Below are 15,660 nucleotides of genomic sequence, written 5' to 3' on the forward strand. Positions count from 1 at the left end.
TATTTTTAATTGCTTCTGTACATTTTACACAGGTAAAATCAATATTTCAGTGGACTAAAGCTCCCAAAGGTCAAGTAGGTGTTTTGAGGAAGATAGTTGAGAGTGTCCCCTTTTGTCCATATATACTTTTATACTAACCCCGAACCAAACTGGGGAAAATATGGTTTATTTTTCATTTTTCTACAAAATAAATTACAATAATTGGCTGTAATTTGTCATTTCGCATTTAGTAGGTACAGGAAACTTCTACGAAAATTATTGGACACGGTTCAACGTTTTGGTATATCCTCCACATAGAAGGTACCTACCTACAAGGTATTATAAATTGTTGCTGTTGCATAACTGTACCAGCGGATTTTACGTTTTTTATTTTAATTTTGCGACATTTTACATTAAACAGTATTTTTGGAAGCAGGATTTGTTTTGTCCCTTGAAAAAAAAAAATAAAATATACAATTACGTGTATGTCGTATGTCGTGTTTAATTCTTGAAAAAAAAAACAAAATATAAAATTATGTCGTGTTTAATTCGAAAGTGATGCAAAACAATCGGAAATACATACTTTAAATCGAGAGATATCGTTGTATGGGGGCTACACCGAAACATGGACCTACGTCGAAAATTTGTAGTGAGGTGATTTAATACGCGCAGTAGGGTTATGACTTTTTACATTTTTCTCAAAAATGGTTTTCTGTACTGAGAATGAATGATTTTTGCCTATTAATGCCTAAAATAACATTGCTTCCCTTTTATTATAAAAAACACGTTGCTCTTGAATCAAATTTAAATGGAAGGTGCTTACACTTGGGAAGTTTTTGCGGATTCTGAAACTACAATGTTCATAGATGAGAAAAATCAAAAAAAAAAAATCGCCGGAGCGCTATATAAATAAATCGCGATTCAAGTTGAAAATTTTAAGGGTTTTTTAGGTTTTCACGATTTTGCTTGGAAACCGCAAGTCTTTACGAAATGGGACTAAAAAAATGTTGTTGCTATGAAAATTCTCTACAAGATTGATTTTTATGATATCTTCGTAGTTTTTGCCGTTATTGAGATTTAGAAGCTCAAAATAAGGACAATGGATTGACTGTATCGCCTCCTTATAAAACAATATCATGACTGCAATTTGCCAAATTAAACTTATATATCTCAAAAACGGTACAACCAAGGAAAAAGTTACGAAAGCCAATCTCGTAGAAAATTCTTACATCAACAACACATTTTTTAGTCCCATTTCGAAAGGATTTGCAGTTTTCATGCTAAATCCTGAAGACCTATGAAAAAAAACCTAGGAAAATATCAATCTGCTAATCTTGTAAAACATTTTCTTTAGTCCTATTTCAGTAGGACTTACTTGGAGACCGCAAAATCGTGAAAACCTAAAAATGTGAACTTTGATCGCGATTTATTAAAAAATCCATCCAGCGATTTTTTCTTGCTTTTGGATTTTTCTCATCTATAAACATAGCTGTTTCAAAATTTGCAAAAACTTCCCTGATGTAAGCGGTTTTCATTTAAAGTTAGTTAAGGTGCACTGTGTATAACATTATTTTATACATATACGATACAGTCAATTCATTGTCCTAATTTGGACTTTTATATCTCAATAACGGTAAAAACTACGAAGATATCATAAAAGTGAATCTGATAATTTTCATAGCTACAACATCTTCTTTAGTCCTATTTCAATAGGTCTTGCGATTTCCAACCAAAATTGTGAAAACCTAAAAAACCCTTAAAAATGTCAACTTGAATCGCGATTTATTTAAAACGCACTCCGGCGATTTTTTTAGTTTTTTTTTTGATTTTTCTCATCTATGAACATTGTAGTTTCAGAATCCGCAAAAAACTATGCAGGTGTCAGCACCTTCCATTTAAATTTGATTCAAGAGCGCAGTAAAAAGTTTCCGCACAAACCACTTTGAAATTTTTTTTTCAAAAAATGCTATGAAGTGAAAAAAATATCTCAAAATATTATTTCCTGTTGCACGAATGAATGACCATTTGCCTATTAATTATAATTAATAACTTTTATTCTATTTAAATATTGAAAAAGGTCTCCCACAAACCACTTTTAATTTTTAGGATATACGAAATAAAGTTATAAATAATATAAAATTATATATATGTAATAATACGATGACAAAATTAGTGAGAAACAAACGGTTATGTCGCATGAACCTATACCTTTTTCAGTTAAATATCAGCTTACATTGACTTCAAACAATTGTCCAAAGTTCTGAAAAATAAAAACTTTTAAAGCTTTTTGTGCGGAAGCTTTTTTACTGAATCACTTTATAATTAAGATTTTATCTAATCTTAGGTAAAAACTCATAAAAATATAATACATTGATACCAGGTAGTAAAAAAGTCATAACCCTAATGCGCAGATACCCTAGCTGCAAAAACAATTTCTTAAATAAAATTAAAATTCCATAATGGTCTCCAAATTTAAACGCTTACTACTACATCTCCAAACATTGAACACAAAACGCACAAATTAAGACAAATTTAGTTAAAAAAGTGCGGATATAGAATTTTTAAACACCACTACCTACTCAGTACTCAAACTGTCAAATTGCAGTAAACGCCCTTGAAAGTTTTTGAGACAATTTCAGTCATCGTGGTACATTAAGTTTTCAGAAAAGCTGTATGCTAATGAAATTATGAATTACATGCAGATTAGAAGGTTTTAATTTTTTTTTACAATGTAATCTATAAAATTCTCCTAGATAAAGTCTTATCTACAATTTGTAAGTTCGTAATTTATTGTAATTTCACCCGGATCAATTATAATTCAAATGATAAAAGCTACAAATAAATCACTTTAATATATGTATTATGCCTATTATTGCCTATGAAACATTGTATTCCCAAGACAGAACTAGAACTTGCAAAATTACTTAGAATTAATTATTTAAAACAAAATCAAAACACTTGACTTGATACGTGCAGAGGATCACATAACCCATCGTCATATAATGCAAAACCACACAACAACACTTTGCAATCGAATGAATATAAAAAGCCGGTTAATGTGAGAGCGATCATCATTTCAAATTGAATATTCAAGCAAATAACAACATTCATTCAAATCGAAGTTCAAAGCTGTTTGCCCTTCGCTTTACCAAAACAATTTTCTCAAGTGAAATTTCTATGAAAATTTTCACTTTCAAATAATTCCAAAACTGTAGTGTCAATGAATTACCGAGACGACACTAAAGCTAAATTAAACGCTAATTTAAGGTGAGTTATAAATTAAAGAAACATTTTAAATTACACAAAAACTGAATTTCGTATTTATCTTTCTTTTAGCCTTTCCAAACATTTGTCATCTAAAAAAGGTTCCCGTACTTCTACTTGCGGCAACATCCTAGAATTCTCTGTGCTAACTCGTCTCCATAGTGTAATTTGACTTTTTTTTTTTGACAAAATGGTCCACAAGAATCGTTCATCCCGCAAATCCTGCCCCGTCATTGATGTCAGCCCTCAACGCAACTCATTGTCTGCTACATTGGCGGCCAACAAACATGAATTATCCTCAAGTCCTCGTATTGGCTACGCTCTAGAGGTACCTAGCCGTCCCATTGGCTCCTCACCATCCACAAATCTTTGGCATTACAATGACATGATCAAGAACAATCGTGATCAGTTCAATAGCTTACATTTCTGTTGAAGTTGAAGTGCCAAAATTGTCTAAATTTAAATATGCCAAAGTGTAACACTGTAATGAAACATCGCGCTAACACCACTCCCATTGAATTAATAAAAATTCATTAGAAATTAAAAAACCTGTTTTATTTTATTCAAATTAATCAGTGAACAATATACAAATATTGGTCACTGCAATCAATTGACTTGGATGTAACTTCTATAGGAACGAATCTAATTTATTCAAAGTCTACTTGAAGTAGAGTTGCCATTAGAATAGATTAAATTCCGTTCTATATATTCATCATTTCGAAAGTTACCGTCACAAATTTAAAATTGTTAATGATTGGCGCACAAAATAATGTTTATTTGTTGGGTTTTTGTAACTAAATCGGACATTTGGGCAATTTATGGTGGCTGGTATCGGCTTCTGAGAAAAGAATGATGCCATTATAATCGGATGTGATTAAAATACGGTACAGAATTCAAAACGATGCAAAAACATATTTTAATTTTTATTACAAAATTACGTTATTTCAAATAACTTACCCAAGAGATAAATTATGTTATTAATCTTTTTATACTGTCAGTCATTAGACCAACGCTACGACCAAAAATGAAATAAGGGTTTTGAACCCTCTCAGGTATGTGAAGGAAAACGATTTGACTCGTTTTCCCATAAATCGTAATCGTATATTTCGAATTTTGGTGAATATTTTATTGAAACTGAAAATTGATTTAAAAATTGGTCTGTTCCAGTACTGCAAGAATCTACTAATTTGTACTATTTTTTCGATAACATAAAGGTAAAAATGTTATCGTAGTAAAAAGTAGTAGCTTCTTGCAGGTTCTGGAACAGAGCAAATATTATTCAAAACTACCCAGCAAAATTAATTGGAAGTAGTGCAATGTAGACTAGTTCTTTTACTGAATGTTTTGATGCAGTTCTAACGGAGTCATGAAAAAGGTATTCCATTCCCCACATTTTATGCACATTCAGATGCGATCCAAAAAATGACATCAAATTTTAACTGCATCCGGATGCAGTCCAAATGAAGTCGTGAAAAGGGAACTCGGTTCGTTACATTTTATTAGCAGTTGTAAGAGGTCCCTACAAGTATATAAGTCAGTTTGTACATCCTTACAATTCGTCTAAAAACTTTAAAAGCACTTCCAACAATTTGTTATAAAAGCTTTGTTCCTTTACCGTGCAAGAATATTCATCTTGCGCTAACTCATTAGAAGAAAATTTCTTAATGGAGTGCTGCTGGAGTACATGTCGAATACTAATTGGTGATGGGAAGACAATATAAAAACCCCTTTAGCAGACTAAATTTTAGTGAAATTCCAAATTTAGTGGACTAGAACTTTTAGGGAACAGCATGGAACAATGTTCCGTTTTCACAGAATGATGCCTGAGAGCGTTCTCTTTCAGCCCATATATGTATACTTTTGCAACCGCACCGTCCGTTTAACACTTTTTTAAATTTTTTAAAATTGCTTGGTTAAAATGTGTATTTTCTCCATAGAAATTATAGCTTTATTACATAGATGGACATTTTTTATTATATGAGTGTTTATAAAAGTTATATGAGTTTTATAAAAACGCAAGGAGTATTTTTATAATTTTGAAACAAAATTTAAATTTGTTGAAAAAATTAAAAAGAAAATTTCAAATTTTTTTAATTTGTAGTATTTTTATTGTATGTTTATTAGTGTTTTAATAATTAGAACATATAAAAAATTCAAAAACACTTATATTTTGATGCAAAATAAGAAAAACTCAAAATTTTAACTTTGACTTCGAATTCCTCTGTTAGACCGATTTTGAATGTTTTTAATGCATCGGAAAGCTGATTGTGTTATAGGTCGTTCAAAAGTTACAGAGTTTTGACCAGAAAAAAAAAACGATTTTGAACCAGTGGGCCCCGTGAGCAACCCCGAAACTATCTTGTAGTCTTCCCCTACACAGGCACGTAAGGAGAGATCTTCATGATCTGGAGGGAGAGGTTCAAAGGTACAATGAGCACGTCAGGCAGGTTTGAATAACATTACCACTGATGCAGTTGCGCAGGCAGTACAAAGGTGAATGCCGTATTCGGACACCACCTCCCTTCATTGCAGCATAAGAACGTCATCTGCCAAGGCAAACACGAGTGATTTTTGTGCAGTTATGTTCCGAACTATACAGCCCCCTCAATGGGCCCGAATAGATGGCACTTTGAATTTGTTTAATTGCGCAGCTAATCCCATTAACTGTCTCTGATTCTGGACGCTGCCAGTCCATGTTTCTGTATTTTTGCATCTGGACACAAAAGTACTGATAAAGGCAACTGATAACTGAAAAAGATATACGAAAATATTTTCGTTCCTAAAACGACTCCTGACCTCTGCAAAATACTTACTCACTTACTTACTTAGGTGGCCCATTACAGAACATTTGTTCCATAGACCGAACTAAGAAAAGATTTCCAATTCACCCTGTTTAGTGCTTCGTTTTCTAGAATACCTCGCCTTGTCATCTCTTCATCCACTTGTTTGCGCCATATATTCCTTGGCCTGCCATATCTGCGTGCACCGCCCAGCGGTTCGTACTTATACGCCTTTTTAGCGGGTTCATCTTCGCCCATTCTTTTGATATGGCCTAGCCAACGCTATCGCTGCATCTCGATACGTTTAAGAATATTGATGTCGTTGTATAGCAGATACAGCTCGTGGTTCATGCGACGTCGATATTCACCGTCTACGCAGATTGATCCGTAGATCTTTCGAAGAATTTTTCTCTCAAACACACCAAGCACTGCCATCTCTGCTAGCGCAAGTACCCAGGCTTCGGAGCCATACATCAGCACGGGTAGTATCAGTGTTTTGTAGAGCGTTATTTTTGTTTGACGAGATGTGGCTTTGTTTTTAAACTGCTTACTTAAACCAAAGTAGCATCTGTTGGCCAATACAATTTTTCTTTTTATTTCACAACTGATGTCGTTTGTTGTGTTTACGGAGGTGTCGAGGTAGACGAAGTCTTTTACTACCTCAAAATTATAGGAACCAACTTCCACAGTTGGTCCGATCTCAATGGACGCATTACGCGTCGACGCTATCAGCTTGGTCTTCTCGCCGTTTACCGCCAAACCGACTTTAGCAGATTCTCCTTCGACCTTTATAAAGGTATCGGTTACTTCTTTTACTGACCTTCCATGATGTCTATATCATCAGCATACACAAGTAACATGTGGCTATTGGTGTAGATTGTGCCACTTCTTTTGACGTTTGCCTCTCGTATAACCTTTTCTAGCAGGATGCTGAAGACATCACACGAAAGGCTGTCTCCTTGTCTGAAACCTCTTTTGGTACAAAACTCTTCGGAGAGTTTTTTTCCTACTTTAACTGAGGACCTCGTGTCAGTTAAAATCATTTTACAAAGCCGGATGAGCTTTGCGGGGATACCAAATTCAGACATGGCTTGGAATACCTTTGAACGTAGCGGGCTGTCGAAGGCTGTTTTATAATCGACAAAAAGGTGGTAGGTGTCGATCTGCATCTCTTGGGTCTTCTCCAGGATTTGCCGCAGGGTAAATATCTGGTCAATGGTGGACTTGCCAGGTCTAAAGCCGCATTGGTATGGTCCAATTATCTCGTTCTTTCCATATCCTGAGCAGTTACCAAATTACCATTATTTTTCCTGCGGAAAAGATGTTTCTCCTCTCTCCTTTTCTCCCGATATCTCTCTCTTGCGCTACGCGTTGCAACGGATTGTAAAGTAGCCCTATATGCCGCATTTTTCTCTTCGGTAGCAGCAGGACACTCCTGATCATACCATGGATTTCTTGTTGGAGTTCTCTGGTATCCAAGTATGGATTTTGCGGCTGTTTGCATGGAGTGGGCAATACTTTGCCATTGCGCTGATATGTTATCGGGATGAGGAGTGCTTTGATTAAGCAATTGGGCTAGTTGAGTGGAATATGCTGTGGCTATCTGTTGTGATTGCAGCTTACCGATGCCCAACTTCCGTGTTGTGTCTGTTCGCACTTTGTTTGCTACGTTTAATCTGGTGGCTGTGCTGCAACAAGGTAGTGGTCCGAGTCTATGTTTGCACCTCGGAACGATCGTACATCCAACACGCTTGATGCATGTCTTCCATCTATCACAACGTGATCAATTTGATTTCTTGTTCTTTGATCTGGCGAAAGCCATGTGCCCCTATGAATACCATATGTCATTGTCAGATGTTTCACTGTGGAGACTGAATTTCCCGACTGTTGGGCCAAAGATATGCTCCTTTCCAATTCTGGCATTAAAATCGCCTAGTATAATTTTAATATCATGGGCTGGGCAACGGTCATATGTTTCTTCTAAAGCATATCTTTGGTCTGTTCGTCCTTGTCTTCAGTGGGAGCATGTGCGCAAATAAAACTGATGTTGTAGAATTTGGCTTTTAATCGAATTGCAGCGAGTCTTTCATATACTGGGGTGAAGCTGGAGACCAGATGTTTTAACCTACGACCAACTACAAATCCGCAACGAAACTCATGCTTTGTGTCATGGCAGCTATAATACAGTGCGTCACCATTAGGTGTTGTTGTGACGCCTTTCCCGTTCCATCGTATTTCCTGTATGGCAGTAATGTCGGCCTTGTACTTTTCAAGTTCATCTGCCAATGCGTAAATTGCACCTTCTCTATAAAGAGTGCGAACATTCCAGGTGCAGATTCGCAGATCATGGGTTCGTTTGCGGGGTTCGGGTGTGCATACCATTGCACCACGGTGGCACCCTTTTAGTAATATTACCCATCCAAATAAGCTGATATTTGACATTTTAGGTTTTTATGAACCAGCAATATATTGGTCAAAAAATTGTTGAATCGTTCAATGTTTTGATTTAGTCCCCATGTAAAGGTACCCCAGATTTCTCGCATTTTATAGGGTTATCTGCGAGTAGAAATATCCGCCCTATATTTTGTTCACAGAGAATTCTGTTGCTATAATTCTGTTTTTAGAGTTCTCCTCTTATTTTTGTTATTGGTCCACGTTTTGGTATAACCGCCTATAAAACCGTACCTAGTGTTTTCACTTGTAGAAGATTTTATAAGCATTAGCTTTAATTTTGAGTTTTCTATGGAAATTTATGTTTGTTCGGAAAATTCCAAAAATCATTTTATTTTTTAAGCTCCTAAGTAATACATTTTAGGGGAAAGGATTTCGGTCGTCTAGTCGGCCAAAAGTCTTATTTAGCAGAAATCTCTAGACTTAAAATCAATATATTTTATATTTTAATGATTTATGTTCGGATAAAAAGTCCATATTTGTTTTGCGTTTTTGTCAGAATCTTATTTAGAAAAACGTGCGCACAATTTTAGATATGCATTAGGTCAAGAGGAAACTCCTTAAATGTTCTACAGTCATTTTTCACAATTGGTGAAATTTATTTAACACATATCACGTAAACAGAAGCCATAACTTAATATTAATACGCTACTTATAAAGCTTTCGTTTGATGTCAATGGACTGGCTGGGTAATCGTTTTGAATATACTTTTGCTCTCAAACAAACAAATTCTAGTATTAATTAAAAAACCCTCTAAATCATAACAAATCTAGTCATGATATTCCCCTGAAAATTGTTTACGCGCTATGATGCTGATCAATAAATATTTCACTGATCCCAGACAAATAATAATGAAATCAATTCAAAACGAAAAAGCTAATTATGCAAATTAGGCCAGATGATCGACTTAAACAAGTTTTTGGTAATATTTCTAAACTCGAAAACAAACACACCGTATACGTAAAATAATCTTCAAAAAAGCACGCAACGAATGCATGGCAAACTGAGATCCGTGAGTATAAAAAGCCGGCCCGAAACAATGGAGGTCATCATTTGATTTTGGATATCACAACCCGAAGCATCAACAGTCAAGTTTAAAAAAACAAAGCTCTCCGCTTACTTTTTTCCACCAAGTTACCTAACAATTTAAATTTCTGTGACAAATATCACTTGAAATTTAGTGGGAAAAATCGTATGTGTCAATGAATAACCGCGCCGACACCAAAGCAAAATTAAACGCTAATTTAAGGTAAGTTAACAAACTTTAAAATGAATGCAATTGCAATGGATACTAATTGCTTTCTCTCTCACTTCCGTTTAGCCTTTCCAAACATTTGTCATCTAAAAAAGGTTCCAGAACCTCCAATTGCGGCAACTTCCTAGAGTTCTCCGTGCTTACACTCATCCAAAGCGTACCCTGATTGCCTTACACCCCCTCAACCAAACAATCTAAATTTGTCAACATGGTCCACAAAAATCGTTCATCCCGCAAATCCTGCCCCGTCATGGATGTCAGCCCATTACGCAACACTTTGCCTGTAGCGGCCAACAAATATGAACTATCATCCAGCCCTCGTATTGGTTACACTTTAGAAGTTCCCACTCGCCCAATGGGTTCCTCCTCGAACTCATCGAGTGCTTGGTATTACAATGATATGGTCAAGAACAATCGTCAACAATTCAATAGCTTACATTTCTGTTAAAAATGGCAAGGACAGCGATGTTCCTTTGTCAGAAAAAAAATTATCAACAATAGAGAAATCATCATCGTTGCAATAAATTTTCAATAGAAAAGTTAAAACAAACAAAATTATATGAATATTTATTGAAAACTCTGGGTAAAATATGTATGCACTACATGAAAAACGGATTTGAGTTCTGGTTTGTCGGATATTATTCCACCTTCAACATTTAGAAAACAAATATTTGAAAATGTGTTATGTGTTTAGAGTGAAGTCAACGAACTCGTAAAATATTTAAACCTAACAGGCGGAAATGAATAATTTCCCTTTCTTACTTCATGGACAAGGTCAATTAGGTACTTTAAGAATTTCTGACCTAATGTCAGAATATGATTTGAAATTCTTCAGTTTTTTTTTTGATTGCTTTTATTATTTTCCCCGTTCAATCTAATAATGTGCACACCCCACTCATTGTAGTCTCCATGAAGTTGGAGTAAATTGATGACGGTCTTCACAATGAATTGGTTTATGACATTAGCGACTGGGATTATTGGAGTTGGATATAGAAAATCCTTCCTATCATGTCGGGCCAAATGGATCTTATTCAGCTTATAAAAGGTAGGTACTGCAACGAAAGCATTATTGGAACCATCTTCACATCTTTATATGGATATAAAACTTTGATTATTAAGGATCTTGTTCCAGCATCGATTTTCGCGAACTACATGGAAGTACTGTGAAATGTGATCGCGAGGATCTGTGGCAGCATTTTCATCTACCCGTTTCTTGTTTTAAGCAGTATGGCAGAATGTTAGTAACGGATAATTTTATGTTCCTTATATGGCGATAACATCTTGTAATCGCCCGTACGTTAATAAGTAACACTTTTTTGTGGCCTGGTTGACGTGTAATACAAAGAATGTACATAAGACTGACCCACAAAAACAAACAAATTTTTGATTGGAACTCCTACCCCTTAAATTTCTTTCATTTGACTCAAAAGCCATATATGTGAAATTTTATGACGATCGGTTAAGGTTAACCCGTGCCACCAGAGCGATCTTTGTTTCCATAGTAATTTCTATGGAGCCAAAGGTGTGTTTTTACGAAAAATTTCTAAAAGCCCACCAAAAAGCAACATATTATGAAAATAAAAAACAAAGAAAAAAAACTACTCTAAAGTTGACCGGCAGCCCGGCAAACGTTTAAAGGACCATGATCTACGAATCTGCACCTGGAATGTTCGCATTCTTTGTAGAGAAAGTGAAGTTTACGCATAGCAGATGTACTTGAATAAAAAATACAAAGCCGATTATAGCTGCCATGACATAAAGCAAGAGTTTGGTTAGGGATTTATAGTTGGCCGGAGTTTAAAACTTCTGGTCACCAGATTCACCCTAGTGAATGAAAGACTTGCAACAATACAGTTAAAGACAAAATTGTTCAACATCAGCTTTATGTTCGCTCATGCTCCCACTAAAGATAAGAAAAGGAGCATATATTTGTCCCAGCACTCAGGAAATTCAGTATTTACAGTGAATCATTTGACAATGGAATTAAGATGATAGACTTCGCCGCGGCAGACCTCCAGACCAAAAAACATGAAATCGAATTGATCACGTTGTGATAAATGGAAGACATTCATCGAGCATGTTGGATGTACTATCGTTCCGAGGAGAAAACATATACTCGGACCACCACCACCTTGTTGCAGCAAAGGAACGTACCCTATTAAACGTAGAAAATAAAGTAAGAACAGACACAGCATGCAAATTGGACATAGGTAGGCTTCAACAGATAGCCACAGCATATTTCACTTAACTGAACCAATTGCTTAATCAAAGCGCTGATTGTCCCAACAACATATCACCACAGTGCCAAAGTATTGCACACTCCATACAAACAGCCGCAAAATGCGTACTTGGATACCGGAGACCTCCGCCAAGGAAAAAGAGGGAAATTCAGTAGCGTAGCGCATGGGAGTGGTATGGACGAGAAAAGTAGAGAGGTGAAACGTCCTGTCCGCCGAAAAAAGAGAAAGAGAAAATGAAGAAGTAAAAAAGTGTCATTCGGCTTTGCCGACAGCCAATGTGAATTGAAACTTTCATCTACGGACAGATAGAATGTATTTAGCGTCTCTTCAGAATTTTGTGGCCCTTTTTCAACAGTTGAACTTGCCGACAAAAATCTGGATTAGGAATTAACACAAATGTTGAACTTTTGTGGGGGAGGTACCCTTAGCGAGGACCGATATGTGCCATTTTAGGAGTTAAACTAAATTTTGACAAAATATTAGGAGATCCAAAGTTTGGTCCAAATTGGTTGCACCATTCAAGTGATATCGTCCTAACATTTTAGTGAAATTTTTTAAATATTGGGGAGAAGTACCAGAATTTGGGGACCGGTATTGCCCCTTGGAACTAAGTTTGGATAAAATATGACGAAGACCAAATGTTGCACCAAATCGGTAGAACAGTTCGAGAGCCACATATGGTGACACAGGGCTTTTTACACCTTTCGGGATGTTTTTCCAAGAAATATGAACCTGCTCCTGAAAAAACTTTTACCGTCGTAATGGAGGTAGCGAATGCAAATCGCTTCAACAAAAATCAAAGTGATTCGAGAGCAGGTCTAAGTGAACTTATCCGAAATTTTGTGTGGGAGGTACCCAAAGGAGTGCACAAATATAGTCCATATTCGAACCTGATCTATATCTGGTAGATATATTAGGATGTGCAGAGTATGGATTACATCAGTCACTCCCTTCAAGAGTTATCGTGTGCATATTTTTTCCGAAGATTTTTGAATTTTTGTGAGGGAGGTACCGGAAGGAGTGGACCGACATGGTTTATCTTCGAACTTTAACTATGTTTGGACAAAATATTACGAAGACCAAATTTTGGACCGAATTGGCAGATCCGTTCGAGATTTATCTTGCGCTCCAACCACTACACACCTTTCAGGCTATTTTCTCAGGAAGTATGGACTTGCTCCTTATGAAACTTGTACCGTCGTATGGGGGACAGCGACTACAAGTTGCTACAACAAAAATCAAAGCGATTCGAGAGCAGGTCCTAAACTGAACTTTTCCGAAATTTTGTGTGAGAGGTACCCGAAGAAGTGGCCCGATATAACCCATCTTCGAACTTAAACTAAGTTTGGGCAAAATATTACGAAAGCCAAATTTTGAACCGAATCGGTTGCTCCGTTCGAGAGTTATCGTGCGCACCAGCCAGCCAGACGGACGGACATGGCTAAATCAACTCCAAATTGTCTGAAACACATTTCGTCCAAACATACTTGGGGTCTAAAACCATTATTTTGATGAGGCACATTTTGACCGTATGAAAGTGTATATACCCTCGTTAGCATAAATGCTGAGGGTATAAAAATCGAGATGTATCCGAAAATTCTACCAAAGTATGAAACATCAATCTAATGGCTATGATGCATGCATATCCTGCTATAGAGGCAAGTTAATTTGGTAACAGATACTGATAGTATGCTCAGAATATGAAAGCAGTATTTTTCCAAACAGTTGGTTTCCAATACTCGCGAAGGCGACGAAGATACCTCAGATACAATCACAGAAGATTGTATTGTGTGTATACCACCCGGCCAAGATGAGGTAAAGGCAGCAACAAACCGGCTGAAGAATAATAAGGCAGTAGGAGCCTATGACTTTCCAGCCGAGCTGTTCAACACCGGAGGCGGTATTCTGATAAGGTGTCTGGTTAGGTGTTAGTTAGCACGATCTGGCAGGAAGAACGCGTACCCGACGATTGGAACCTGATCATCCTGTGCCCCGTCCACAACAAAGAAGATTAAACAGTGTGCTCTAATTATAGGGCCCAAATTCTGCCCTCTATTGCCTACAAAATAGTGTCAGGAATATTGTACGAACGCCTAAAGCCTATGGCCAACGATGGCTATAGACCTGACAAATCCACCATTGACCAGTTGATGGTATCGACGCGAAATGGGTCCACCGAACTCGGGCCATCTGTGGAAGTGGGTTCATATAATTTTGAGGTAATTAAGGACTTCGCCAACCTCGGTACCCCACTAATATTGTCTTTATCAGATATTAAATAAGAAGAAAAGTAGTACTGGCTAACAGATGATCCTTTGGCTTAAGGGAGCATAAAGAAGAAGCATGGGTACTTGCGAAGGCAGATAAGGCTTGGTGGGTTTGCGAGAAAGTCTTCGAAATATCTACAAGCCAATATGAGCTGACGGTGAATATCGACGACCTATGAACCACGAGCTGTATGGTGTCTCCTTTACAACAACATCAGCATACTTAAGGGGTGACCCCCACTTGTTAAGCCCAAAAAGGGTAATTTTTCATGATGTTTATTTTCAATAAAACTACCAAACGATAACTCTCGAACGGAAACTTAGCTTAAGTTCGAAGATGGGTTATATCGGTCCACTCCTTCCCGTACCTCCCCCACAAAAGTTCGAAAATTTTCGGAAAATTTGTGCGCACGATAACACTTGATGGGAGTAATTGATTTGGTCCATACTTTGCATATCGTGAAGTTTCTACTAGAGTTAGATGAGGTTTCAATATGGACTAAATCGGTTCACTCCTTCGGGTACCTCCCACACAAAATTTCGGAAAAGTTCAGTTTAGGACCAGATCTCGAATCGCTTTGATTTTTGTTATAGCAACTTGTATTCATTAATCCCCCCCCCCCCCCCCCACCATACGAAGGTACAAGTTTCGTCAGAGGCAAGTCCATACTTCCTGAGAAAATGGCCTGAAAGTTGCAAAAAAAACCCCTATGACACCGTGTGAGGTGGTTGGAGCGGAAGATAATTCTCGAAAGGATCTGCCGGTTCGGTCCAAAATTTGGCCTCAGTAATATTTTGCCCAAACATAGTTTAAGTTCGAAGATAAGCCATAACGGTGCACTCCTTCAGGTACCTCCCGCACAAACGTTCACAAATGTTCGGAAAAATTGTTCGTACGGTAACTCTATAAGGGAGTGGCCGAATTGGCCCATACTTTACACATCCTCATATATCTACCAGATATAGATCAGGTTCAAATATGGACTATATTGGTCAACTCCATCCGGTACTCCAGCTTCTCCGAACAGTTCGGTACCAAAAGTGAACTTCGACGACGTATCGTCGGTGTCATGTCATGCTTTGCCTGATTCCAGACAAACTCAAGTTGATGTTTGAACCCATACAGGCCAAAAGTGGTGCAAAAATCCAATCCTTTAAGAGCTCAGGGCATTAGATGAATGTAGTCGCTGGACTCAGAAAATGTTGAACTTTTGTCCGTAGGTAGACCTTGGTATGCTGATTACGCCAAAATATATAAAATGTCCGTATTTCCTGGGATATAGTCTTCGAAATTCCGAAAACCCATATGATTTTTGACAAAAAAAAATTTTTGAAAAAAAATCTGATCGCGTTAGGACTGTTTAGCATCTGTCCATTGGAGAAAATTTTAAAACCCGGCCCAAGGCCGGCTATTTTCGACAAAA

General features: G+C 37.0%; 2 protein-coding genes across 2 annotated transcripts; both read left to right on the top strand.

Annotated features, from left to right (window-relative positions):
* Positions 1-3,199: 3,199 nt before the first annotated feature.
* Positions 3,200-3,791, top strand: LOC141393451 (uncharacterized). The gene is made up of 2 exons (XM_073966439.1): positions 3,200-3,246; positions 3,316-3,791. The coding sequence occupies exons 1-2, from the start codon at positions 3,200-3,202 to the stop codon at positions 3,413-3,415; spliced, it is 147 nt and encodes a 48-aa protein (XP_073822540.1). The 3' UTR covers positions 3,416-3,791.
* A 107-nt stretch (positions 3,792-3,898) lies between these two features.
* Positions 3,899-10,177, top strand: LOC141393449 (uncharacterized). Its single transcript, XM_073966438.1, has 3 exons — positions 3,899-4,295; positions 9,248-9,723; positions 9,796-10,177. Exon 3 carries the CDS (start codon positions 9,938-9,940, stop codon positions 10,175-10,177), a length of 240 nt encoding a protein of 79 aa, XP_073822539.1. The 5' UTR covers positions 3,899-4,295; positions 9,248-9,723; positions 9,796-9,937.
* The last annotated feature ends 5,483 nt before the right edge of the window (positions 10,178-15,660 follow it).

This window comes from Musca autumnalis, unplaced genomic scaffold, assembly GCF_047663935.1.
Source record: "Musca autumnalis isolate F117 unplaced genomic scaffold, ASM4766393v1 scaffold_2, whole genome shotgun sequence".
NCBI classification, from domain to species: domain Eukaryota; kingdom Metazoa; phylum Arthropoda; class Insecta; order Diptera; family Muscidae; genus Musca; species Musca autumnalis.

Bases quoted from the DNA above. Each gene is read 5' to 3' on its own strand.
- LOC141393451 (XM_073966439.1), top strand. From the start codon at position 3,200: ATGAATTACCGAGACGACACTAAAGCTAAATTAAACGCTAATTTAAG. The intron at 3,247-3,315 runs GTGAGTTATAAA...TCTTTCTTTTAG, and splicing joins AAATTAAACGCTAATTTAAG to CCTTTCCAAACATTTGTCAT.
- LOC141393449 (XM_073966438.1), top strand. From the start codon at position 9,938: ATGGTCCACAAAAATCGTTCATCCCGCAAATCCTGCCCCGTCATGGAT.